The 26,993-nt window shown below is 23.6% G+C and overlaps 10 protein-coding genes across 10 annotated transcripts; 4 read left to right on the top strand and 6 right to left on the bottom strand.

Annotated features, from left to right (window-relative positions):
* Positions 1-4: 4 nt before the first annotated feature.
* vps8 (RING zinc finger-containing protein) lies at positions 5-5,345 on the bottom strand (the record flags this gene model as incomplete). Its single annotated transcript, XM_630148.1, has 2 exons — positions 5-5,028; positions 5,114-5,345. 2 exons carry the CDS (start codon positions 5,343-5,345, stop codon positions 5-7), a joined length of 5,256 nt encoding a protein of 1,751 aa, XP_635240.1.
* Positions 5,346-5,776: 431 nt separating this feature from the next.
* On the bottom strand, positions 5,777-6,502 carry DDB_G0291476 (esterase/lipase/thioesterase domain-containing protein; the record flags this gene model as incomplete). Its single annotated transcript, XM_630147.1, has 1 exon — positions 5,777-6,502. One exon carries the CDS (start codon positions 6,500-6,502, stop codon positions 5,777-5,779), a length of 726 nt encoding a protein of 241 aa, XP_635239.1.
* A 666-nt stretch (positions 6,503-7,168) lies between these two features.
* On the top strand, positions 7,169-11,329 carry abcC7 (ABC transporter C family protein; the record flags this gene model as incomplete). The annotated part of the gene is made up of 3 exons (XM_630146.1): positions 7,169-7,181; positions 7,257-8,963; positions 9,063-11,329. The coding sequence occupies 3 exons, from the start codon at positions 7,169-7,171 to the stop codon at positions 11,327-11,329; spliced, it is 3,987 nt and encodes a 1,328-aa protein (XP_635238.1).
* A 94-nt stretch (positions 11,330-11,423) lies between these two features.
* On the bottom strand, positions 11,424-15,354 carry DDB_G0291474 (hypothetical protein; the record flags this gene model as incomplete). The annotated part of the gene is made up of 7 exons (XM_630145.1): positions 11,424-11,441; positions 11,471-13,730; positions 13,822-14,121; positions 14,226-14,387; positions 14,487-14,759; positions 14,870-15,013; positions 15,116-15,354. 7 exons carry the CDS (start codon positions 15,352-15,354, stop codon positions 11,424-11,426), a joined length of 3,396 nt encoding a protein of 1,131 aa, XP_635237.1.
* Positions 15,355-15,717: 363 nt separating this feature from the next.
* On the bottom strand, positions 15,718-16,024 carry DDB_G0291628 (hypothetical protein; the record flags this gene model as incomplete). The annotated part of the gene is made up of 2 exons (XM_630144.1): positions 15,718-15,893; positions 16,012-16,024. The coding sequence occupies 2 exons, from the start codon at positions 16,022-16,024 to the stop codon at positions 15,718-15,720; spliced, it is 189 nt and encodes a 62-aa protein (XP_635236.1).
* A 2,016-nt stretch (positions 16,025-18,040) lies between these two features.
* Positions 18,041-19,366, top strand: mfeA (hypothetical protein; the record flags this gene model as incomplete). Its single annotated transcript, XM_630143.1, has 1 exon — positions 18,041-19,366. One exon carries the CDS (start codon positions 18,041-18,043, stop codon positions 19,364-19,366), a length of 1,326 nt encoding a protein of 441 aa, XP_635235.1.
* Positions 19,367-20,020: 654 nt separating this feature from the next.
* On the top strand, positions 20,021-21,407 carry DDB_G0291472 (pirin family protein; the record flags this gene model as incomplete). The annotated part of the gene is made up of 3 exons (XM_630142.1): positions 20,021-20,441; positions 20,518-20,593; positions 20,684-21,407. The coding sequence occupies 3 exons, from the start codon at positions 20,021-20,023 to the stop codon at positions 21,405-21,407; spliced, it is 1,221 nt and encodes a 406-aa protein (XP_635234.1).
* A 49-nt stretch (positions 21,408-21,456) lies between these two features.
* DDB_G0291470 (hypothetical protein) lies at positions 21,457-22,488 on the bottom strand (the record flags this gene model as incomplete). Its single annotated transcript, XM_630141.1, has 1 exon — positions 21,457-22,488. One exon carries the CDS (start codon positions 22,486-22,488, stop codon positions 21,457-21,459), a length of 1,032 nt encoding a protein of 343 aa, XP_635233.1.
* Positions 22,489-22,852: 364 nt separating this feature from the next.
* Positions 22,853-24,639, bottom strand: DDB_G0291468 (hypothetical protein; the record flags this gene model as incomplete). The annotated part of the gene is made up of 3 exons (XM_630140.1): positions 22,853-24,004; positions 24,104-24,307; positions 24,388-24,639. 3 exons carry the CDS (start codon positions 24,637-24,639, stop codon positions 22,853-22,855), a joined length of 1,608 nt encoding a protein of 535 aa, XP_635232.1.
* Positions 24,640-25,079: 440 nt separating this feature from the next.
* Positions 25,080-26,408, top strand: DDB_G0291466 (hypothetical protein; the record flags this gene model as incomplete). Its single annotated transcript, XM_630139.1, has 1 exon — positions 25,080-26,408. One exon carries the CDS (start codon positions 25,080-25,082, stop codon positions 26,406-26,408), a length of 1,329 nt encoding a protein of 442 aa, XP_635231.1.
* Between the last annotated feature and the right edge of the window lie 585 nt (positions 26,409-26,993).

The following is a 26,993-nucleotide window of genomic DNA, read 5'->3' as shown; positions in this document are numbered from 1 at the left end:
GTTTTTATCTTCTTTGTCTTTGTTTTTGTTGTTGTTGTTGTTGTTGTTGATGTTGTTGCATATGTTGTTGTACTCTACCTTTTGGTTTTTGACTTTTTTGTTCTTTATCATGACTTTCAAAAGATTTAAAAGCAGTATAATTACTATAACCAATACGTCTATTTAATTTTGAATAATTTTCTAATCTTTCCATATATTTAGCAGTTTCCTTTTGAGTTTTCTCTTTTTCATATTTTGATACATCAAATTTGACAGCATCTAATAATTCTTCATCTTCTTTTTCTTTTTCTTTTTCTTTTTGTTGTTGTTGTTGTTGATGTACTGTTTTATTATTGATATTATTATTATTGCTAGTTAATGATGATGGTAATTTCTTTCGTTCTTTTTCTTTTGAACATAATGGACAAACTTTATGTTTTCCAAGACATTCAGAATGAAAAGTATGATTACATTGGTATACAATTAATGTATCAAGTGCCATAGTATGATTTGGTTGTTGTTTTGCTATTGGAGCTTCACTTAGTGGACGATAGCACATACCACATTTTGAAATGTTTGGAGTGTAAGCACGTGATAATTTTTCAACAAAAGTTTGAGTGGCAGAGAACATATCAGCTTGAATCAAGTCATTTGCAGTCTTTAAGATTATAGTTTCAAAAGTACAAGTATCCATCATATCGGTGATAATTGATTTGAAATCACCCAACTCATTACCACCATATTCATTGACAATTCTTGAGAGAATCACAGGCAATGCAACATAACCCATCATTGAATTTAAAATTGAATGAACTAATTTCGAGAGGAAATTCAAAGATTTCCAATAGATTGCCGATTGTTTACTAAAAACACCTTGATTCGATTGCTGTTTAATTCTTTGAATACAAGTTACAATGGTATCGAATAATCTGAACCATAATGGCTCATTCTCTGAATCTTGTAATTTTGGTGAATTACGTTGACATAATGAAATGGCCGAATAAAGATCAGTCATCACTTGTTTCTCTTGCTTACTTGGTGCTTGTAAATTATTATTACCATCAGATTCTTTTAATTGTTTAACATTTGCAAATACTTGAACATAGTATTTCAATAATTCATCCAACTTGTCTTTCAATATCAATAATAACATATCCAATGCTTTAAAAACATCACCAATTCTCTCTAATAAATAAATTGAACCTTCCAAATTATTAAATTGTTGACAAATCTTTAAACAACTATCTAATGGATAATCATCATTTGATGATAAATAACGTATAACTAATTCTGGTGAAAAATTACACATTAATCTTAAATAAAGTTCATGAGTTTCTTGTGAAATATGTATTCCATATTGTTGAATAATTGATAAGTCATTATTATTATTATTACCATTACCATTGTTATTATTATTATTATTATTATTACTATTATTATTACCATTATTATTGCCATTATTATTATTTGAACTAGTTGTACCTTTTTTAAATAAACCTTGTAAATATGTAAATTGTAATTTTGGAAATGAACTTAATTCTCTTAAAACTTTTTCATGATCACTAGAGAAACAATCCATAATTAATTGAGCAGTTTTAACACTATCAATTAGAATGAGTTGAGCTAAATTTGAAATTGATGTATTTTTTACAGTTTCACGTTGTTCAATTGTTAGTGAAGGTCTTGCTAAAATCTCTCTAATATAATCGAATGAATGTTGTTTATTATCTGGATCTTTAATTTGACAAGTGATCATTCTATTGAAATTATTCTTTATACTATAAATGTATTGACAAACTTTAAAGAATTCATTACCTTCACAACTAACTAATAATTTATCATAATTTATATCACTACCTAAATTTGCCATACCACCATTATTATTCTTATTATTCTTATTATTATTATTGAGTATAATCTTTAAAATATCTAATAATACACTTTGTCTAGTTTTTAAATCAAACATTGGTGTATTTTCAATTGGTGTAACTGATAACATACCAATGATTCTATTTAATAGATTATTATCAACACGAAATAAACCATCAATGAAAACTTTACCTAATATACAAAGCAGTTGACCTTGTTGTTGGAATGAAAATGGCCATTTATTATTTGGTTTCAATTCATAAGGATGTTGACTCTTATCGATAACAATTAATAATAATACAGAGATCATATTAAATGTTGTTAAATTTGATCTTGAAACTGGGAAATTTAATGGTAAATTTGGTACACTTAATTGTGGTATAGTTTCATCTAAATAGTTTTCATTATTTTCATTTTGTTGTTGTTGTTGTTGTTGTTGTTGTTGTGGTTGCTGTTGCTGATTTGGTGACATTTGAAAACCTTTATCATAAAAACCTAATGATAAAATTTTTAATAATTCAGTTGTATCCATTTTTAATAAATTATAAATTCTTGGATATGGTGTTGGATCATCAGGATCGATATTCCAAAGGAAGAGGTATTCATAGATTTCAGATTTTAATGATAAAACACGTGATGGTGCTATTAGACCACTAGGAAATGATTTACCCGATAGACTAAGTTGTAAATAGAGTAGTAATCTTTGTGCTACACTTTTTGAATTTTTATCCATTTCAGTTGGTTGATTATTTAAATTATTTGGTTTAATTACAACTTCCATCATATCTTCCATTGGTGTGATATAATCATTCAATCCTTTATTGTAGAGATAAATCAATGCGCTGTAAAGCCCATGTTTTCTACATAACACCACCGTTTGATGAAAATCGATTGAAGAGATATCCAAATGTAGTACACATTGTTCTGCTCTAACTAATATACCCAAATCTTGGTAATAGGTCATCATGTATTGCATAACCTCTGGGTTTAAATGAGTGAGTCTATCATTTAGAATATAGGGTTCCAAGAAATCCAATATACAACTCTTCATATCATTATCAAAGAAATAATTAAAAACTTCACCAAATAGTAAATCGGTTCTTTTTATAGCAATACAAAATTCAATTGAAATCAATGCCAATTGTTGGTAAATGTTGAGATATTCAATACGAGGGTCCATTTGTTGATAGTAGCTCTTTGGTATTAACGATTTACCTGCCAACAATTCCGGTTGAGTGATGTTGAAAATGCTTTGACAAAGGTTTGATATGATTTCAACGATTTTCTCTGACGTGATGTATTTAGAATCCACAGTATTACTTGATAGACCTGTGCAGGCTTTAGCTTTACCTTCATAGAAATCCAATGCTAAACATAATGCTTCAAACCATTGGCCATTGGTGGTCAATATTGATAATCTCTCTATCCATGTTAAAATATGTGCTGTGAATAAACCATTTAAACCCAAGAAATAAATTCTAGATTTCAATGTTTTAATACTACTATGAAATGAGTATACTGAAATACCTTGATATTTAGAATGATGAATTAATTGCATAGATTTGATATTAACACTTTCAACCTCCTCCAATGCGAATGGATCAAATACTCTTAATTCATCTTTTGAATTTTGGAATAATATAGTTTGACTATCTAACCATTCCAAACCACAAATTGTATGATCAGTTTGATAATTTGCTACAACTATAAATTCTGGTGCTTGAAATTTAAAATCATTTGGTGCTGTCACAATTTGAAGTAATTGAATTGATGTACCCCAACCAATTGCAAGTATTGGTTCTAATGGTTTAGTATGTCCTAATGATCTATTATAAATCACTCTACGCCATGATAAATATGGTAAAGCTCCGCCACTACCTCCCTCTGATGCACTATTATTATTAATATTTTTTGGTTTTGTAATTTTATTATTTAAAATTGAAACACCATCACTTGAGGTTGAAATAATTAATATTTTTCTACTTGTTGCTAATGCCACAATACCTTGTCTATCAGTTGGATGGTCGTGATTGCCTGGTAATAATAACGCGATGGACAATACTGGACCTAAGTTACCATTTAGTAACAATTGTTGATCGGTACCAATTGACATGAAACCTTTGGTAATCGAGATGATATTAGTGATACCATTTGAATCGGACGATACGAATCTGGCGCCATCAGCAAAGAATTTCAAGTGTACCAATGGCAACTTATGGATTCTGTCTATGACCTTGATAGGTTTGCCACCCACTATATCCCACAGTATGATATGGCCTGACTGGTGGCCGCTGACCAGCCAGTCCTCGTTGACCCTGCATGATGGCGAATCTATGGCGGTGACAGGGCCGCAATCAGAGCATATGGAACCTCCGATAATCGATAGTAACTCTTGGTTGAAGTTGAAAATCATCAAATACCCATGCGATGTACCAATGCAAATAAACTTTGACACAGTGAAACATGTTGGATATCCAACCACTTTTCTAATATCGCTCGATGATAATTGTTCAGATATCTTTGTATAGGATTGTGGTTCCACTACAATTCCATTCACTACCAACCTATTGTTTCTCGATTGCCATAGCATTGGTTGCTGTGATTCCATTATATCCAATTCCTGTTGAATCTGTGATAGAATTGGTGACTTTATAAACTCATTCAATAGTTCACTCTCCTCTTGATCCTCTTGAGTTGCAACCTCTTTTAAAATATCATCCACTGTCATACTTTCGTCAATTATAATATCATCATCTTGCTCATTCAATATTTTCTTTAAAATCTCTGGATCGACCTCCTCTGAATCTGACTCTGTGTCAGAATTAAAATTATTTATAGTACTATTATTATTTATTATTATTTCACCAACTTCATCATCCTCATCATCATTAATATCATCATTTAATATACTATCAATTAATTCTTTATTTATTGGTTGTTGTTGTTGTTTATTATTATTATTTGTATTTTTTAATTTTGGATCATTTATAAAATTAACATCACTACCTATACTTGTTGAACTATTACTCAATGAATTTGCTTTTAAACTACCAATATTAAAACTATTATTTCTTCCAATAGATTGTTGCTGTTGTTGTTGTTCAATTGTTAATGATTTAGTTGGTGATGATAAATTACTATTACTACCTGAACTATTACTACCTGTGCTTCCTGTACTCTCTAAAAAAAAAAAAAAAAAAAAAAAAAAAAAAAGTATTATTATTTTTGTGTTATTATTTAACCATTATAATGTATGTATACAAACTTTTATCTTTTATTGGTGTAGAAGTTGGATCGAAAACTCTTTTAGTAGAAGGTGGTGGTGCTGATAATATTGATACAATATCAAGATCATTTGATGTTTGTGTTTTATTAGGTGAAGTAGGATTATTATTGGTTGTTGTTGTATTTGTTGTAGTTGTTGTTGTAGTGGGTTTAGTAGTTCCTGATTTCCATGATGATGTTGGTGTATTATTATTGTTATTGTTTTTATTCATTATTAATTTTTTTTATTATTTTTAATTGTGTCTTTTTTTTTTTATTTTTTATTTTAATTAATTTATAAATAAATTTCAAATATCCATATTAAATAATGTAAATTTATAAATTTATTTGAAAGAGATAATATTAATATTATCTAAAAAATAAAAAAATAAAAAAATAAAAAAATAAAAAAATAAAAAAATGAAAATAAAAAAGAAAAGCGAAAAAAAAAAAAAAAAAAAGTTTAAATTAATTTTGAAAATACAAAAAAAAAAATCAAAAAAAAAACAATTTTTTTTTTTAAATTAATAAAAATATTAATCAAAATATTGGAAAAAAAAAAAAAAAAAAAAAAGGTGAAGGATTTCTTTTTTTTTGAAGATTTCCAAAAGTTTTTAATCAGTTTATTTGTTTTTTTGTTTTTTTGTTTTTTTTTTTTTTTGATTTAATTTGATGGAAGTTTTGAATTTAAAGAATTGGCAGCTTCTGTGATTAATGAAAAAACTTCTTTTGGATGTGATGCAAGTGAAGCATGTGAAGCATTTAGATGAATTATTTTCTTTGCATTTATGTATTTTGCCATTTCAAGTTCAGTTTCAGGTGGAATCATATTATCATTATTTGAAACTTGGTACCAACTTGGTTTGGTTCTCCATGCTGGTTTACAGTTTAATTTATCAGAGAATCCATTTGAGTGAATTGGTTTTTGAGAAATTGACAATACCATAGCATCATCTTTTGGCAAATCTTGACAAAACGATTCTGGAAATTTATCATAGTTAATCCAAAGGAATCCTTTTTTATCTGCTGGTAAAATATTTGCACCGCCACTTGGTTGTTCTCTTCTGCTGAAAATACCAAATAAACTATCACCTTCATCGGGAGCAAATGCGGCAATGTAAACTAAACCAACAACTTTATCATGATTACCAGCACCAGTTATAACAGAACCGCCATAACTATGGCCAACTAATAAAACTTTTCCATCTTGTGCATCTATTAAATCTCTTGTTTTATTAATGTCATCTTGTAAACTTGTTAATGGATTTTCAACAGCAACAACTTTATATCCATCTCTAAGTAATGATTTTGAAACTTCATTCCAATGTAATGAATTTCCCCATGCACCATGAACTAAAATAATTGTTAAATTATTCTTATTATTACTCATTTTTTATACAATTATGATAATAAAAATAATAAATAATTAATAAAAAAAAAAAATAAAAAAAATAATGAAAATAATAAAAATAATAAAAATAATTAAATTAATTAAATTAATTAAATTACATTTAATAATTAATAATTAATAATTAATAATTAATAAAAATAATAAATGAAAAATAAATAAATTTGTAAATTGAATAAAAAAAAAAAAAAAAAATTAGTGGTAACACATTATATATTTTACAAAATGTAGTGTAATGTTTATCATTACAAAAACATTACCACATTTAAATATAAAAATAAATAAATATTAATATTTTTAATTTAATTATTTTTTTATTTTTTTATTTTTACTTAATTTTATTATATTTATTATTATTTTTTATTTTTTTTATTTTTTTTTTTTTTAAAAAGGACTGTTTGAATTAAAGTTGGTGTCATAAAAATGATTGAGGGAGAGAAAATATAATTTGTTAAAATAAATCAAACCTTAAAAAAAAAAAAAAAAAAAAAAAAAAAAATATCTGTTGTTTAAAAAATGTCCACATAATCATATTTTCATAATTTTTTTTTTTATTTTTTTTTTCATTTTTTATTTTTTCTGTTTAAACAATATTTTTAGAATAAAAAACGAACGAAAAAAAAACAAAAAAAAAAAAAAAAAAAACAAATGAAAAATAAGAGTAATAATATTTATTTGTAATAATAATAATAAATAATAAATAATAAAATGAAAGAATATTTTAAAAATTTTAAAGAAAAAATAAAAAATAAAATATCATATTCATTATTGGAAAGAGAATTAATGGGATCAAGAGAAAATGAAATAGCACCAGAAGATTGTGCATCATTTTTATCAAGAATAACATATTCATGGACACAAAAAATGTTAATTTATGGTTATTTTAATACATTACAATTAAAAGATGTACCAGATTTACCAGAATCAATTAAAGTTGAAAATACAACACCAATTTTAGATGAATTTAAATTTAAAAAAAATGAAAAATTTGGATTAGTTTGGTTTATATATAAACGATTTGTAATGGTTAGACATAAAACTTCAATTATCGTTCAAATATTCTCAGCGATAGTATCGGTTTTATCACCATTATGTCTTAGAGCATTCATTCTGTATGTTCAAAGAGAACCAAGTGAAAAATCATTTTTAGTGGGATTATTCTATGCAGTGTTAGTATTAATGGGTGCTTTGTTTTTATCGATTTCTCTACAACATACCTATTGGTACACAATGAAATGTGGTTTGGAGGTAAAGGGTGCATTAACTTCAAAAATCTATTCAAAAACATTAAAACTTTCAAATTATGGTAAAAGGCTATACAGTTCTGGAACGATTTTAAATTTAATATCAAGTGATTGCCAAAATTTTGCAGACTACTTTTGGATTGATTATTTAATTTTATTAGTTGCACCCATTCAAATTATAGCTTTGCTAGCATTACTTTGTTGGACTATTGGGTATAGCGGGTTAGTTGGATTTTTAATTATGATTTTGTCATTACCATTATCAACTTTCCTAAGTTCAAAAGTCAGTAAATATCAGTTACTCTCATTGAAATATTCCGATAAACGTTGTAATTTAATTAGTGAGATGATTAATGGTATTTATTTATTAAAGTTATATAATTGGGAACTATTCTTTATAAATAGAATTGAAAAACAAAGAAAACAACAATTAATTAATCTTTATAAAAGAATGGCATTTTGGGCATTAGATAAAATGGTAGTACAAATTTCAAGTGCATTAGTTTTAGTTTCATCATTTACAGTTTATACATTAATTGCAAATAAATCGATTACTTATGAAGTTGCATTCACTTCAATATCAATTTTTTCAAATCTTCGCGAACCATGTGAATTACTTCCCCAAGCAATACAAAGATTATTATCACTTTTACCATCATCTGATAGAATTTGTAAATTTTTATATGAAACTTCAGAAATTATTGAAAATTTATCAACAATAACAACAACTAATGGTACAAATCAAGATATTTTAATAACAAATGGAACTTTTGATTGGAATGATAATAATAAAAATATTAATGTTGGTGTTGATAGCCAAGAAAATAAAAATGATGATGATGATATGATTGAATTAGTTAATAACGATAGTATAGAAACAACAACGTCATATGTATTAGATGATATTAATTTTATAGCACCTGCAGGTAAATTAACAATTATATGTGGTGTTGTCGGAAGTGGTAAATCAAGTTTAATTAATGGATTAATTGGTGAAATTTATAAAGTATCAGGTCAAGTAACAATACCAAATACAGTTTCATTTACAAATCAACAACCATTTTTAGTGAATTCAACATTACGAGAAAATATATTATTTGGTTTACCAATGGATATGGATAGATATAAAAAAGTATTAGAATCATGTAGTTTATTAACTGATTTACAATCAATGCCTGGTAAAGATTTAACTGAAATTGGTATTTATTATTTTATTATTTTTATTTTATTATTTTCTATTTTTTATTATTATTGATTAATATATATATATTAATGGATATTAAAATTATAATATATAGGTGAAAGAGGTATTAATCTTTCAGGTGGTCAAAAACAAAGAATAAATTTAGCACGTGCATTATATTCAAATTCAGATTGTTATATTTTAGATGAACCATTATCAGCTGTTGATCCACAAGTTGCAACTCATTTATTCAATCATTGCATTCAAGGTGAATTAATGAATAATAAAACACGTATTTTAGTTACTCATCAACTTCAATTCATACCATCAGCTGATCATATTGTTGTACTTGAAAATGGAATATTAACTCAAGGAACCTATCAAGAATTAAAAGATAAATTTGATTTTGAATCAATTATGAAAACAAAGAAATTAAATTTAGAATTAAATAATAGTAATAATAATAATAATAATAATAATAATAAAGAAGAAGAGGAAGATGTTGAAAATTTAGAAAAAGAACAACAACAACAAGTTATAAATGTTAATGATGTTATTTCAAATGAATTTGAATCAAAAAATGATGAATTAAATTCAAAATTATTAGTAAATGAAGAAAGAGAAACTGGTTCTGTTGAATTAAATATTTATAAAATGTATATTAAATATGGTTCATCATTTATTTTCTTTTTTACAATGATAATGATGTATATAATTAGTCAACTTTTGTTTTTATTATTTGATTATTGGTTAACGATTTGGAGTGATGAAAAGAAGAATAAGAATGGAACTAAAGGTGATTCTTTTTACATTTTATATTATTTGCTATTGGTTGGTTTATTTAGTGTATTTTTAGGAATTAGGTATTTTATGATATTACATTTTACAAATTCAAGTTCAAAGAATTTACATGATAAGCTTTTGAAATCAATTGGATATGCAAGTTGTCAATTTTTTGATATTAATAGTTCTGGTAGAATTAATAATAGGTTCACTAAAGATATTGCTGAAGTTGATTTAATTTTAATGGTACTTTCAGATGCACTTTATTGTGGTTCAACAGTTTTGGTTGCGGTTTTAATGATGATAGTAATTAATCCATTGATTGTATTTCCATTTTTATTATTAGCATTATTTTATTATTTGGTTCAAAAATTGTATAGATCATCATCATTGGAATTGAAAAGATTAGAAAACATTTCAAGATCTCCAATATTTTCAATATTATCTGAAAGTTTTAATGGTTTAATTACAATTAGATCATTTCGACAACAATCAAGATTTATTAAAAGAATGCAAGATAGTATAAATGTGAATTTACGTTTATTTTATTACAACTTTTCAGCTCATCGTTGGATTGGTATAAAGATTGAAATCATTTCTTCGGCTGCCGTATTTTTATCAGCATTCTTTTCTTTATTTAATTCAAACACTGGTTTATCTGTATTGGCTGTAACAACATCACTCTCTTTGACTGGTTATTTAAATTGGTGCATTCGTCAATATATTGAATTCTCAATGAAAATGTCATCAGTTGAACGTATTGAAAATTATATTAACCAACCAAGAGAAGGTGATACAATGAATGTTGATATGGAATTAGAGTCTAATCTACCAATTAATTGGCCTCAAAAAGGTGAAATCCAATTTAAAAATGTTGAAATTAAATATCGTCCAAATTTAAAACCATCATTAAAAAACATTTCATTCGACATAAAATCAAATGAAAAAATTGGAATTGTTGGTAAATCTGGTAGTGGTAAAAGTACAACAATGCTAGCACTATTTAGAATGATTGAATGCTCAAAAGGTTCAATTCATATCGATGGTATTGATATTTCTAAAATTAGTTTATCAAAATTACGAAACTCTATTGGTATATGTCCTCAAGAACCTTTTATATTCTCTGGTACCATTAGAAAGAATATTGACCCATTTGGAATCTATTCAGACTCTGAAATTTGGTTAGCATTAGAAAAAGTTAAATTAAAAGAAACAATCTCTTTATTACCAATGAAAATTGATACAATCATTCATGAACAAGCAAATTTAAGTTTTGGTCAAAAACAACTTCTATGTTTAACTAGAGTTCTATTAAAATCACCAAAATTAGTATTCTTTGATGAACATTCAAGTAGTATAGATTATTTTACAGCTCATCAATTAAATATATCAGTTAAAGAAAATATTACAAATTCTACAACCTTAACAATTGCTCATCGTATTGATACAATCATTGATTCTGATCGTATACTTGTAATTGATTCTGGTGAATTAATTGAAATTTTTGATAAAAATAATATTAATAATAATATAAATAATCAAAATTCAAAATTTAAAAAGTTTGTTCAACATACTTCTGATCATTTTAAAAATTATTAAATTTAATAAAGGTTTTTATTTATTTATTTATTTATTTATTTATTTATTTATTATTTTTAATTTTGAAATTCCAATTTTAATTTTTGTTCTATTCTTACGATAAATCATAACACTAATAATGACAATAAGAGAAGCACCTACAACACTGACAACAATTGAAACTGGTAATACCCACTTTCTATTGGAGTCTTCGGAATGAGGAGAACAAGAATCTGCAGATTTAAAATCTGATGAAACTAATACTGAAAAGTCTGGATCAATTACACATTCGCTGTTACAATGTGGTAGGTTAATGCCTACTATTAACGAATTTGATGAATTTGATACGATTTGATTTGTTATGAATGTTGGTCTACCATCTGATAATGCTCTATTTAAGAATCTACCGTATAGAATTTTAGCATTCCTTTCAATTTTAACATTATTTAAATTACTATTAAATTGAAGTGGATTTTGATCACTTGATACATTAGTTTCATCATTTTCTAAATTACATTTATTTATATTATTTTTATCATCACCATCATTTGAAACTAATGATTCCATTCTTAATTGAAGTGTATTTAATGAATTTAAGAATGACCAATTTAAAATTTCAACAGATACTTTAACAGATCCACTTTTAACAGTGAAATCAATACCTGCAAATGTAAAATTCTTATCTGATGATAAATCTTCAATACTCGAAGTTATTTTAGTTGTATTATTAATGGTTTGTGTGAAATTTGTTACAACTGAATCACCATTTTTTGAAGCTGAAAGTGACCATTTTCCATCCAATATATATTCAAAAACTACATTATTTGAAAAATCTAATTCAACAATTGATTTTAATAATATTTTATAATTGGTTTGTTCATTTGTAATTTCTGCTGAACCTGTTGTAGTATTAATAACTGGTTTTGATTCTGGTATTGCAATAGGTGGTTGTGTTGATGGTGATGTGGTAGTACCTCCTGAATTTGCTTGGTCAAAAGCTAAACAATCATAGCCACTATATGGTTTACTACATTCACATTTACCTGTATTTTGATTACATGTACCATGATTATTACAATTTGGAATTGAACATTGTTTAACTGGATTTATATATTCATAAGCATTATTGGCATACCAAACTATTGAATTTTGAGTTACATTAATTGACTTTATACCAATGGAACCCTTTTCAATAGTACATTGTATTTGAGATGAATTTACAATAACATTCATACACTTTGCATCACCAATATGAACTAAAACGTTTGTATTATTAGTACCAAACCAACCATATAATAATACAGTACCACCATTGATAGAACATGGTACATTTGATGAAACAAAGTGATTTGGCAATTCACATTTTGAACCAGTGTAATATTTAAAACATTCACATTCACCATTTACATTGTTACATAAACCTTGAGAAGGTGATAAATCTGCACTACAACTACTTGAACAAAATTTACCTGAACAATCTTCACCTGAGAACCCTGCATTACATACACATAGACTTGAAGCAGCTAAACAAACACCATTACCTGAACAATTATTTTTACAATTACCTGGTGGTGGTGAGGTTGGGAGTGGGTCAGGTACTACACAAGTAGCAGAATTTAAACTACAATATTGTCCAACTGGACAAGAAGCAATACAACTATTATTACTCTCCACTCCAACAGTATTTGTAAAATAAACTTTTGAACTTAATGAACCAATAGAAACTTTAATTGATGATAATTTTATTGTAATACCTGAATTATCATCTATTGGTATAACATTTGTTTCAAATACTGGTGGTTGTGATTCAATTAATAATGATAATATATTTTCCAATGAACAACTAATATAATCAAAACTTGTATATGATACATAACAAATTAATGGTTGAATTAAATCACCAATTTCAATTGACACATCTGTAATATTATATGTAAAGAATTTACCATAAATGTCGAATGTATCTTGTGAAACTACTTTCACTTTATAAATTTCTGGAAACATTGGAGATAATGAAACTGTATAAATCTTATTTGGATAATAGTATAGAATATCCATTGTTGACAATGACCCAAAATTAGCAATTGATGAATAATTTGCAGAAAATGATGTACCTTTTGAGGATGGAATTCTTTTCCAAATTAATGATGGTGTAGTTTCAAAATCAATGTTTGAAAAACCAAGATCTTTACCATACAATATAATAAGTCCATCAGTTTCAACCTTTAAATTTGGAATAATACTATTACATTGATTTGAATTTACAAAACTTATATTCCGGAAATATGGTTGCATAAAACTACTCCAATGACAAGAAAAACAAGTTGGGATATCATTTATTCCTACATTATTACTTACATTGACATATGAAGTACAATATGAATCATCTAAACGACCTATATATTGATTATTTGATAAATCTCTATTGATATTTAAAAAAATCATATATAGTTTTTGGTTAATTTATTATGAAAAATTATATTACATATGATGAAAAATTAAAATACACATACACATCTTGTTCAATTGCTTTTTTAATTGGAATTACACCTGTTAAATTATTATGTGTTAAATATAATACGGCAACAGTTGAAAATATGTCAAATGAAAATGGATGAAAATTGTAACCTTCAAAATAAAAATATTGGGTTGGCCCATCTTGAAGTTTTTTAATTGGAAAATATGATTTTTGTAATGGTTGTTTACTGTTACACAAAGCACCAAATAAAATTAATTTTTTAAGATTTGAAAAATCTGCAAAATAATCATCAGAAGTATTTGAAACTATTGGTTCAAAACAAACATGAGAAATACTTTTTTTTATAATTAATTAATTAATTATTTTAAAATTAAATTCTTTAATTAAAAAAATAAATAAATAAATAAATAGATAGATAAATAAATATAAAAAACTTACAATAGTGTAAGTGGAGCACCAGTTGGTATATTTTGTAAATCAAATGGAAATGGTATTAATGTATTTGGAGAATAAGATGATAAAGTAAGAGAACTTATTAAATTGAATGTATTAAAATTTATAAATGAATTTCTATTTACATAATTATTAAAGAAAATTGAACTATAATATAATATATTAAAAATTATTATAATTATTAGCTTAATAATGATAAATGAATAAAAATTAAATTTAATTTATATTAATGATAAATATATTTACAGTGTCAAGTTCATATTTGTTAAAATTGGTATTTCTGCAACAGGTGTTGTTAAAGAAGATAATTTAAAAGTTGTTGGTATACCTATTAATCTTGTATATGACACATTTCTTGTATAATCAACCAAGGTAAATGATCTTAAATTTATAATACTTGAAAAATCAATTGACACTCTACTCTCATTGTGCGAATTATCATTATTAAAAATGTAAACATCTTCAATAATTGAACTTAAAACTGGCAATGGATATAATTTTGTACAATTATTTAATTCCCTATTTCATTTATATAATATTAAAAAAAAAAAAAAAAAAAAAAAACATTAATTATAATTCATTATTATTATTATTTTTGTTGTTGTTGTATTATGATAAAAAATATTTACAATCTTTGTAATTTAACATTATTTGTTGATATGAAAGATCCAACATCGAAATTATTTATTACTAATTGAGTCATTGTTGGTATACATGCAAAACTAGTTGTAATTAATGGTATGGGAACTTGTCCTATAGGATAATTTAATGTTCTTTTTTTTTGATTTTTTTTTTTTTTAAAAAAATAAAAAATTGAGTAAATTTAAGAATTTTGTTGTGGGTAGTAAATTGATCAAAAAAAAAAAATAACATACACTTTTTCAATAAAATAAGTAGCAGTATTACATTGAAATCCTTTAACAAAATCACAAAAATTATAATTAAGGTTTGCCAAATTAACCTGGTTCAAAATTTGATTTGATGTAAAAAGATCCACCATACAGTTATATTGGTTCACATCTAAACCATTTTTTGTTGCTGCACTTGCAGTTTTTAAAAATAAATTTATTATTATTAAAAATAAATACTTAAAATTATTATTTTTTTTATTCATTTTATTTTTTCCCATAAAAAAAAAATAAAAAATTAAAATAATAAAAATATTTTTTTTAAAAAAATTAAAATAATAAAAAAAAAAGAAAAAAAAAAATAATCAAAAAAAAAAAAAAGATATTTTTAAATATTTAAAAATATCTTTTTTTTTTTTTTTTTTTGAGATCTTTTTTTTTCATTGAATTTAAATTTACTCCAATATTTCGCAAAAACAAAAAAAAAAAATAAAACAATACAAATTTAGGATTAAAAAATTAATTTTTTGTTGATATTTTTATTTTAACTAAAATACATTTATTAAATAATTTCCTTTTTTTTTTTTTTTTTTTTTTTTTTTTAAAAATAAAATTAAAAAAAAAAAAAGTCAATCACGATAAACACTACCATAATCAACATTTCCTCTACCCCATGTTACAACTTCTATTCTTCCATTGTTTGATTTTTTATTTCCTTCAAATAAAATTTCATTCATTTGTGATTTTGATATTATTGAATTAGATTGATTTTTAGTGTTTATTTTTCTTAACTTACAAATTGATTCTTTTGGAAAAAAAAAAAAAAAAAAAAAAGGATTTTTATTAGTTTATGGAAATTAAATATTATAAAAAATAATAATAATAATAATAATAATAATAATAATAATAATAATAATATTTACCAAAAATTGACATAGTTCTAATTTAAATTTTTATTTTTTAGAATTTTTACTATTAATATTATTTAATTATTCACTAAAAAAAAAGAAAAAAACAATTTTTGAATGAATTAAAAAAATAAACCATATTTTTTCTAATATTTATATATTTTTGAATTTTATTTTATTAAAAAATAAAATTAAAAAATTTATTAAAAAATATTTATTTTATTTCATTAATATTGGACTTGGGTTAATGAGATAATGGTGTGTGTGTGTTAATTGCGTGTGTGAGTGAATCAACTTTTCAAAGCATTTATTAACTCCAAGTAAATAAAGGAAAAAAAAAACAATAAAAAAAAAACGGTAAAAACTAATAAAAAAAAAAGTACCATCTATGTATGGTTTTTTTATAAACAGGAAATGTAAATAATATAATAATAATAAATTTAATTTACTAAATGTTTACATAAAAGGTTTAATTTTGTAAAAATGAAATATAAAAAAGTAAAATTGAATAAACCCCCACTATATTTCCAAAAAAAGACAGGAATTTATAAAAAAAAAAAAAAAAAAAATTAAACCACTACTATTACACAACATCCATTCATTTTCACATGAAATTAATAAATAACTCATAACATCATAAAAATAAATTTTTTTTTAAATAAAGCCGGGGGTTTTGATCCTTAATTTATTAATAATATTAAAAAATTTTTTTGGTTTTTAAAAAAAAAATTTAAAAAAAAAAAAAATTAAACCGGAATTGGTTTTTTTTGGAAAAAAAAAAAAAAAAAAAAAAAAAAAAAAAAAAAAANCTAAATAATATTAATAAATATTTTCAGTAATGAAAGTTCTTACTATATTTATTCAATAATAATTTAAAATCTCTGGTTCTACTACTTTGGATTTTTTATAAAAAAAAATTTTTGTTTTTTATTTTATTATAATTTTTTTTATTATTTTTCTGATGAATAAAAAATTATTGTTTTAAATCTCAAAGAATCAATTATGATCTACAGTCTTTTTATTAAACAACCCTTCTTTTTATAATAATTTACTATCAAAATGTGTATTTACTATTTTTATTTCGAATTTATTCCCATAATAATCTTTTATTGTAAAAATTCCTCTCTTTTTCATTCTTTTAGATTCATTGGTAAAAATATTTTACTATTAACCAACATTTAAAATTTACAAATTACCATTTAAAAATAAATTAAAATAATATGATTGATTATATATATATTTTTTATTTTATTTTTTTTACTAAACCAAAAATAAATTTTATTGGTTTTTTTTTTTTTTTTTTTTTTTTTTTTTTTTCAAACCAAAAAACACTAAAAACAATAAAACACAACATTGATTATCGATGATTACCAATTCAATTTTTATTTTATTTTTTTAAAATTTCTTTTTTTTTTATTTTTTTAAAATTTCTTTTTATTTTTTAAAAAAAAGTTTTTAAGAAATTTAATTTGAAAACAAATAGCGCTACGAAATTTAAACTAATATCTTATACAAAAAAAGAAATACCAATCGCAATTTCATTTTCAAAAAAAAAACAATTCAATTTAATTTTTTATTTCAAATTTTCAATTTTTTTTTTTTTTTCTGTAAAAATTTTTTTTTTTTTTTTTTTTTTTTTTTATCATTATTAAATAAATCATAATTAAATTCGAATTGTATGTGTTATTATCTTTTTATAGAACCATATTTCATTTATCATTCAAATTAAAAAAATAAAGAAAAAAAATTTGAAATTGATAATGATAACATTTATTTTTTTAATTTAAAAAAAAAAAAAAAAAAAAAAAAAAAAAAATGCATATTATTTTTTATTTTTTTTATTAATTAATTTTTTTTTTTTTTAATTGGGTTTTTTTATTTTTTTTTTATTTTTTTTTTTTTATTTCACACTTTTATAAATTTATATATTTTTTTGTTTATATATTAAATTTTATACTAACTTAAAAAAAAAAAAAAAACAATAATAATAATAAAATTTTAATAATATTAATATATTTTTTAAAATAGTTAAATTAAAAATAAAATGGCATTAAATTTTAAAGATAAAGTTGTAATTGTTACAGGTGCTGGTGGTGGTATTGGTAAAGTTTATGCATTAGAATTTGCTAAACGTGGTGCTAAAGTTGTTGTTAATGATTTAGGTGGTTCACATACAGGTCAAGGTTCATCATCAAAAGCAGCAGATAAAGTTGTTGAAGAAATTAAAGCAGCAGGTGGTACAGCAGTTGCCAATTATGACTCTGTTGAAGATGGTGAAAAGATTGTTCAAACCGCTATGGATTCATTTGGTGGTGTCGATATTTTAATCAACAATGCAGGTATTTTACGTGACGTCAGTTTTGGTAAAATGACCGATGGTGATTGGGATCTCGTTTATCGTGTCCACGCCAAAGGTGCATACAAATTATCAAGAGCAGCATGGAATCATATGAGAGAGAAAAACTTTGGTCGTATCATCATGACAAGCAGTGCCGCAGGTCTCTATGGTAACTTTGGTCAAGCAAACTATGGTTCAATGAAGATGGCATTGGTTGGTCTCTCCAACACACTCGCTCAAGAAGGTAAGAGCAAGAATATCCACTGTAACACAATTGCACCAATTGCTGCCTCTCGTTTAACCGAATCAGTCATGCCACCAGAAATTTTGGAGCAAATGAAACCAGACTACATCGTACCATTGGTCTTGTATCTCTGCCATCAAGACACCACTGAAACTGGTGGTGTTTTCGAAGTTGGTGCTGGTTGGGTCAGCAAAGTTCGTTTACAACGTTCTGCTGGTGTCTATATGAAAGACTTGACCCCAGAGAAAATCAAAGATAATTGGGCCCAAATCGAATCATTCGATAATCCATCCTACCCAACATCAGCCTCTGAAAGTGTTAGTGGTATCTTGGCCGCTGTCAATAGTAAACCAGCTGATGGTGAATCCGTTTTGGTTAGACCACCAAAGGTTGCTGTTCCAAAAGCTCTTGCTGCCACTCCATCAGGTTCTGTCGTTGTCGATGGTTACAATGCTTCAAAGATTTTCACCACCATTCAAGGTAACATTGGTGCTAAAGGTGCAGAATTAGTAAAGAAAATCAATGGTATCTATTTAATTAACATTAAAAAAGGTACAAATACCCAAGCTTGGGCTTTAGATTTAAAGAATGGTTCTGGTTCAATTGTTGTTGGTGCTGGTTCAACTAAACCAAACGTAACAATCACAGTTTCAGATGAAGATTTTGTTGATATTATGACTGGTAAATTAAATGCTCAATCTGCTTTCACCAAAGGTAAATTAAAGATTTCTGGTAATATGGGTTTAGCTACTAAATTAGGTGCATTAATGCAAGGTTCAAAATTATAAAAAAAAATAATAATAAAAAAAAAAATAAAAATAGAAAATATAAAAAAATAGAAAAAAAAAACTAAAAATAGAAAAAATATCTATTTTTTTTTAAAAAAAAAAAAGAAAATTATAAATAAAAAATATGTATAAATTATTTTAAAAAAATTAATAGTTTTTATTTTTTTTATTTTTTATTATTTTTTTATTTTCTTTTTTTAATTAATTAATTTATACATAAACTTGTAATAAATCAAAAAGTTTTTTTTTATATCCATTTATGTTTATTATATAATGTTCTTTTATTCTTGATTGTGTATATATTCTTGTATTTTTAAAAAGAAATTTTTTTTTATTTTTTTTTTATTATTTATTTTTTTTCAAATAAATTTAATTATTTATTTATTATGTTCTTTATAAATCAAGAAGACAAATATCTATGGTTCCGGAGTTTGCAGATCCAAAAAAAGAATTTTTCAAAAAAAATAAAAAAATAAAAAAAAAAAAATAAAAATAAAAAAATAAAATAAAATAAAAAAAAAAAAACATTTTAAAATTTGCAGAGGGTATAAAAATAAAATTATAAAATGATAAAAAAAAAAAAAAAAAAAATAGTTTTAAGACTATAAAATATTTAAAATTATAAAAATATATAATACAATAAATATATCATTAATGGTTTCTCATAAACATAACCGAACAAATAATAATAAATATAAAAATCAATATACTATTATCTTTATAATTGTAATAGCCTCTTTACTATATTATTTTTTATCTTCAACAACTACAACCACAACTACATATTTACAACAACAGCAAAGGGAACAAGAACAACAACAACAACAACAAGAACAACAAAATACTTTTAAACCATTAAATAATAATAGTAATAATAATAAAAAGGATAATAATAATAATAATATTAATAATATTAATTTATTAAATAATAAAAAACAAAAATTAAAAGATAATAATAATAATAATAATAAAATTAAAGAAGAAGAGGATATAAATAAAAATAATAATATTATAGAAATGAGTTCAAGAATAGTTAGTAAAGTTAGTACTGGAATGATGACTTCAGATGGAGCTGGTAATTATTTTATTTTTTTTTTATTTTTTAGGAAAAACCACTAATCCCATTTTTTTTTTTTTTTTTTTTAATTTAGGAGTAAAATTAAGAAGAATTATTGGTGGACCAATAAGTGACTTGGATCCATTTTTATTATTAGATGAATTTAAAAGGTAAATAATAAATTTTAATATTTATTTTTTTATAAATTAAATTAAATCAAATAAAATTATTAATAATTAAAAAAAAAAAAAAAAAAAAAGTGATGATCCAAATCAATATATAGCAGGATTTCCATCACATCCTCATAGAGGATTTGAAACTGTAACATATATGTTAAGAGGTACTATGGAGCATAAAGATCATAAACATAATTATGGATTATTAAAAGCAAATTCTGTGTCATGGATGTCGGCTGGTAAAGGTATAATTCATTCAGAAATGCCAATTGTTGATCGTGATAAGGTGGTTTGGGGATTTCAACTCTGGGTAAATTTACCAAAATCTCATAAAATGATGGAACCACGTTATCAAGATATTCCCGCTAAAGATATACCTGAAGTTGATGAACAGGGTGGAGGTAAAACTAGAATTATTGCAGGTGTTTATAAAAATATTACAGGTCCAATCGCTGGAATCGTAACGAATCCATTATATTTAGATGTTAAGTTATCACCAGGTTCAACATTTTCAGAAGAGATTCCAAATGATCATCAAGCTTTTGTTTACGTTTTTGAAGGGTCTGCTAGATTCGGTCCAAAGGCAAAAGGAAAAGAAGTTAAAACCTCACAAATTGGTATTTTACAAGGTGGTCAGGATAGAAATAGAATCGATGTTATCGCTGGTGATTCAGATCAAGGTGTACGTTTTTTATTAGTAGCTGGTAAACCATTGAATGAACCCGTTGCAAGATATGGTCCTTTCGTTATGAATACTGAAGCTGAAATTCAACAAGCTTTTAAAGACTACCAAGCTGGAAGATTTTAACAAACATCAATTATAATAAAATTTATAAAAATTCAATAAATTTAAAAATTTAAAAATTTAATGATTTAACAGTTTGAGGAATTGATATATTTGATTTCGGTTGGTTAAAGGAGTTACCAAATTTTAAAGTTAAAAGATTTGGAGGTAGCACTCCGTCAGGTAATGGTTGATTAAATTTATTACCAAATGTTAATGAGATAACACTTGATGGAATTGATTGTTTGGTTAATGGTTTATTAAAATCATTTCCAAATGTTAATGATTTGACACTTGGTGGAATTACACCTGGTAGTAATTCTCTATTGAAACAATTACCAAATGTTAATGATTCAACACTTGATGGAATTGATTCATTGGTTAATGGTTTATTAAACCCGTTTCCAAAGGTTAATGATTTCACACTTGGTGGAATTGAATTTTTGTTTAAATATTGTTTGAATTTTAAACCGAATTTCAAGGTTTGCACACTTGATGGAATTGCATTTTTAAATAATGGTAAATTGAAACTGTCACCGAATATCAGTGTTTTCACACTCGATGGAATGATTCCATCTGTTAGTATTTGGTTAAATTGATTCCCAAATGTTAAATAAGTAACACTTGATGGAATTGAACCTTTAATTAGTTTTTCATTATACATAAACCCAAATTCTAAATTTTCAACACTTGGTGGAATTGATTGATTTGGTATTAAATTTTGATTATAAAATTCACCAAATTTTAATAATTTACAACTTGATGGAACTATTCCTAAAGTTAATTTTTGATTAAAAAACATTCCAAATGTTATTGACTTTACGGTTAAAGGAATTGCTCCACTTGGTATTGGTTTATTAAAACCTCTACCAAATGATAATTTAACAATATTTGATGGTAAATCACCTTTACAAATATCTTCATTTGAATTATAAATTATAACTTTTATTAAATCTCTAAATTTATGATTTAATAACTCTTCTTTACTTTTTATTTCAACTATAAAAATATTATTATTTAAATATTTAACTTGTTGTAAAATTTTATTTTTTAAATATAAATTTCTCCAAATATAAAAAAGAAATTTATTTTCTTCTTTAATCATTTTTTTTTTTATTTGTATATTATTTTTATTTCAATTTTAAAATTGGTATATAAATAGATCAATGTGACCAAGTTAATGAAAAAAAAAAAAAAAAAAAATATAATTTAAAAAAACAAAACATGTTTTTAAAATGTTTAAAAAAACCATTATTTTTTTAGAGAAAAATATAAAAAAAAAAAAAAAAAAAAAAAAAATTAGAAAAAGAAAAAAAAAAAATATCCACTTTTTTAATCAATCTTTTATTAAACAATTACAAAAAAAAAAAAACTCTATCAAATAGATATTTTTTAATCTATAAATAGAATTTTAAAAAATTAAATAATTAATTTTAATTTTTTTTTTTTTTTTTTTTTTTTTTTAAAATTTATTTTGTAAATGTTGTTGAAGATGGTGGGGTTGTTTTTACAATATAATGAGATGGAATTGTAAATAAATTTTTATCAACAGGCTTTTCAATATATTTTGTAAAGATAACAGTTGCAGAAATAGTTGGAAATAATGGTAAATCCAATTTAACAGGAAAACCATCTGATGGTAATTTCAAAGAGATAAATTCACATAATCTACTAAACAATTTATTGGTTGGTGATAAAACTTCAAAAATTGGTAATAGATCAGTGACTTTTCTAGGGAATTCCTCAGATATCCAAATTGTACCCTTGAAATATTTATGTCTTTCACTAACGGTTTCACCATCACATAATAAACCTTGAGTTTTAATCTTTGACTTGTTAATATTTTGTTCATGTGTATAAGGATCAAAATTCTTTGGTGCTTTAAAATAACCTGGTTCCATTATTTTTGATTTCAATGTACTATCTCTAATTTCATAAGTTACATTTTTTAATGATTCAATATATTTCTTTGTTTGTTCAATTGGATTTTGATTAAGTTCATCTTCATCATTATTATTATTATTATCATCTATATTTGTTGTAATTTTATTATTATTATTATTATTATTATTATCATCATCATCACTACCACTACTACTACTATCTTTACCTTCTAATTGTTGTTGATCTTTATTAAAATGTGGATGATTTGGTTGTCTTTTTGGTTTTCTTGCCATAATTTTTAAATCTACATTTGTAACATCAAACATTTTAGCATTCCAATCAGCATTGTCACCGATTTTCTCTGTTTTTTCATTACCAAACCAAGTTTTTGATTTTGTGAAAACGATTTCATCAGTCATTAATTTTACTCTATTCATAGTTTGATCTAAAAGTATATCTACTTCTTCATCATGTACTTTTGGATTTTTTGAAGCTACAATTTCCATCTCTGAATATGTATGTTTTATATTATCCATTGAAAATAGTCTTTGAGATTTATATAAAAATGATAAATCCCCTCTAATGAATTTAATACCATCCATTCCAATAATTGATGTATCAACTCTAAATGATGATCCTTGTTTATAAATTTTATAAGTATCATATGGACAAAATCTAGTTACTAATGGTACCCAACTTTTAACTTCCCATTTTAATTCCATTTCAAAATCTGGTATCTAAAAAATAAATAAAAAAATAAAAATTATTAGTTATTATATATATATATATATATATTTAGTTTATAAAATTATATGGGGAGGGGGTATATTATTTACATTTTCAAGTGCTGAAACTAATATTGGCATTCTTTTTGTGAATTCATTTTCAATTTTATTCTTTATTTGTTGTAATAGTAATGTTACAATTTCTCTATCTTTTCTTCCACATGCTTCCTGAATTACTGACCAACCTGCAGCGCTCTTTTTAGTTGGATCTGCCCCATATTTTAATAATAATTCGATAATATTTTTATGTCCAAACTATATATATATATATGTTTGATAAAGTTAATAGTGCACTAAAATATTAATGGAAAAAAAAAAAAAGAAAAAATACATACATGTGCTGCATAATGAGAAGCTGAATAACCATGGGTATCTCTAATATCAATAAACTCTTTATAATATGGTTCACTATCTAAATATTTCTTAATTTCTTCAATATTATTTTCGCAAGTTAATCTATGAATACGAAATGGATCATCTATATGTTTATAATCTTTTTTTTCTGGTTTTATATCATTTGATGTATTATTACTACTGCTACTACTAGTATCACTGTTACTGTTACTGTTACTCTTGAAAAAGTTCATTTTTAATATATTCTATTTTTTTTTTTTTTTTTTTTTTTTTTTTTTTTTTTTTTATGATCAACGAAACAGTGTTGAATGTTTTTGGGTATCTATAATATATTTATATAAATAAATAAATAAGTAAAAATGTGAGAATTTGAGAAAGAAAAAAAAAAAGATTGGTTTAAAAAAAAAAAACAAAAATAAAAAAACAAATTTTTATTTTTTTTTTTTTTTTTATTTTTATTTTTTTTTTTTTTTTTAAAAAATATTACCACTACCACCCTTACAAACCAAATTTTTAGCTAGAAAATCTAATTTTCAAATAATTTTTTTTTTTAAAATTTTTTTTTTTTTTTTATTTTTCAAAAAAACAAGAAATCTTTTAATTTTTTTTTTTTTTTTTTTTTTTTTTTAAAATATATATTTGTGTATTTGTATATTTATTAATTTTATATACAATGCCTAAAAATGATAATATAAATAATATAAATAATAGTAATAATGAAGACTATCAAGATAATGATAATAATAATAATAATAATAAAACTCAATTAATATGTGGAATTAATTTTCAAAATGCAATTAAAGCAGTAATGACAGCACATTCTAATGATATTTTAGAGGTTGAAAATGAATTTCAAAATCAAAAATCAAATTGGGAACAAGAGAAAAGGTCAATGATTGAATTATTAAATAAATTAAAAATTAAAAATCAAAAATTAAAATTATTATGTTTGAAATATAAACAACAATTAGAAGAAAATGGTTTATTAATAAACAATAACAATAACAATAACAATAACAATAACAATAACAATAATAATAGCATTAATAACAATAGCAATAATAATAATAATAATAATAATAATAATAATAATAATAATAATAATAATAATAATAATAATAATAATAATAATAATAATAATAATAATAATAATAATAATAGTAATAATAATAGTAATAATAATAGTAATAATAATAATAATAGTAATATAAGTAGTAATGATAATACACCAATAAGGTCACCTCACAATATTAATTTTATTGATAATAGTCTCACAAAGATAATAGCTACAAAAAATACAAATTCATCTGTAAAATTAAATGATCATTTACCTTCATTTAATACTCCTTCACCTATATCCTCAACATCCTTTGCATCCCTTTTAGCAGCTGGTTCATCATCAGCAACTAAAACTACAACCACAACTACAACTGCAGCAACAACATCATCTAAAAAAAGAAAAAATAAAGAAGTTGAAGAAAAGGAACTTGATGAATTAGATCTTCCATTAGTTGAACAATTTCATCAAAATTGTAATAATAATAATAGTAATAGTAATAACGATGAAGATGATATTAAAAAGAAATTAGACTTTTTAACTGATAATAATAATAATAATAATAATAGTAGTAGTATTATGAATAGTAGTCAAAAAATAATGAATAAATATAATTTACAGTCATCGGTATCTTCTCAGTCTTCAACATCTACATCAACATCAATATCAGCATCACCAATACAGCCACAACAACAACATATTAAAAAAAAGATAAAAGTGAAAGAAGTAATTAGAGGTAAAGAAGATAGAGAGAAATTACAAGGTTTTGATTGTGCACATTGTAAAGAGTTTTATGATGCAGTATTGGGTGATGATGAATCAATGAAAAAACAAATGTTAGATCAATGTTCAAGACATAGACACTCTGATGAACCACCTTCAACACCACCTGGTTTTTGGAATTTTGGTTTCCCCGATTCTCCTTTAAAAAAAAATAATGAATAATAATAATAATACAAAAAGTAATCTTTTTTTTTTTTTTTTTTATTGTAAATGTGTAATTTAAAAATAGAATTGTTTATTTTATTTTATTTTTTTAAAAAAAGGTTAAAAAAAAAAAAAAAAGTGACACCCCATGACAAAAAATAAAATAAATAGAATTTTTATTTTTAGAATTTGAACAATGTTGTCATTGGTGTCGCTTTATTTTTTAAAAAAAAAATAAAATAAAATAAAAATAAAAATAAAAATAAAAATAAAAATAAAAATAAAAATAAAAAAAAAAGATCAAAAAATTGAAAACAAAACACCCAATGATCGGTTTCAATCTGGGTTTTTCATATGAAAAAAAAAAACCAAATTTTTTTTTTTTTTTTAATTTTTTTTTTTTTTTTTTTTTTTTTTTTTTTTTTTTTTTTTTTTTGATTTTTTTTTTTTTTTTTTTTTTATAACCTTTTTTTCGCATTTTTTTTTTTTTTTTTTTTTTTTCGATATCAGCAATTTAATATAACAATAGTATTTTTAGATTATAATATAAAATTATAAACCCAATTAAAAAAAAAAAAAAAAAAAAAAAAAGTAATTTTTATA

The sequence above is a fragment of the Dictyostelium discoideum genome, assembly GCF_000004695.1.
Source record: "Dictyostelium discoideum AX4 chromosome 6 chromosome, whole genome shotgun sequence".
Taxonomy (NCBI): domain Eukaryota; phylum Evosea; class Eumycetozoa; order Dictyosteliales; family Dictyosteliaceae; genus Dictyostelium; species Dictyostelium discoideum.
Note: the sequence above shows the minus strand (reverse complement) of the source record. Positions and strands in the feature narration are given on the sequence as shown.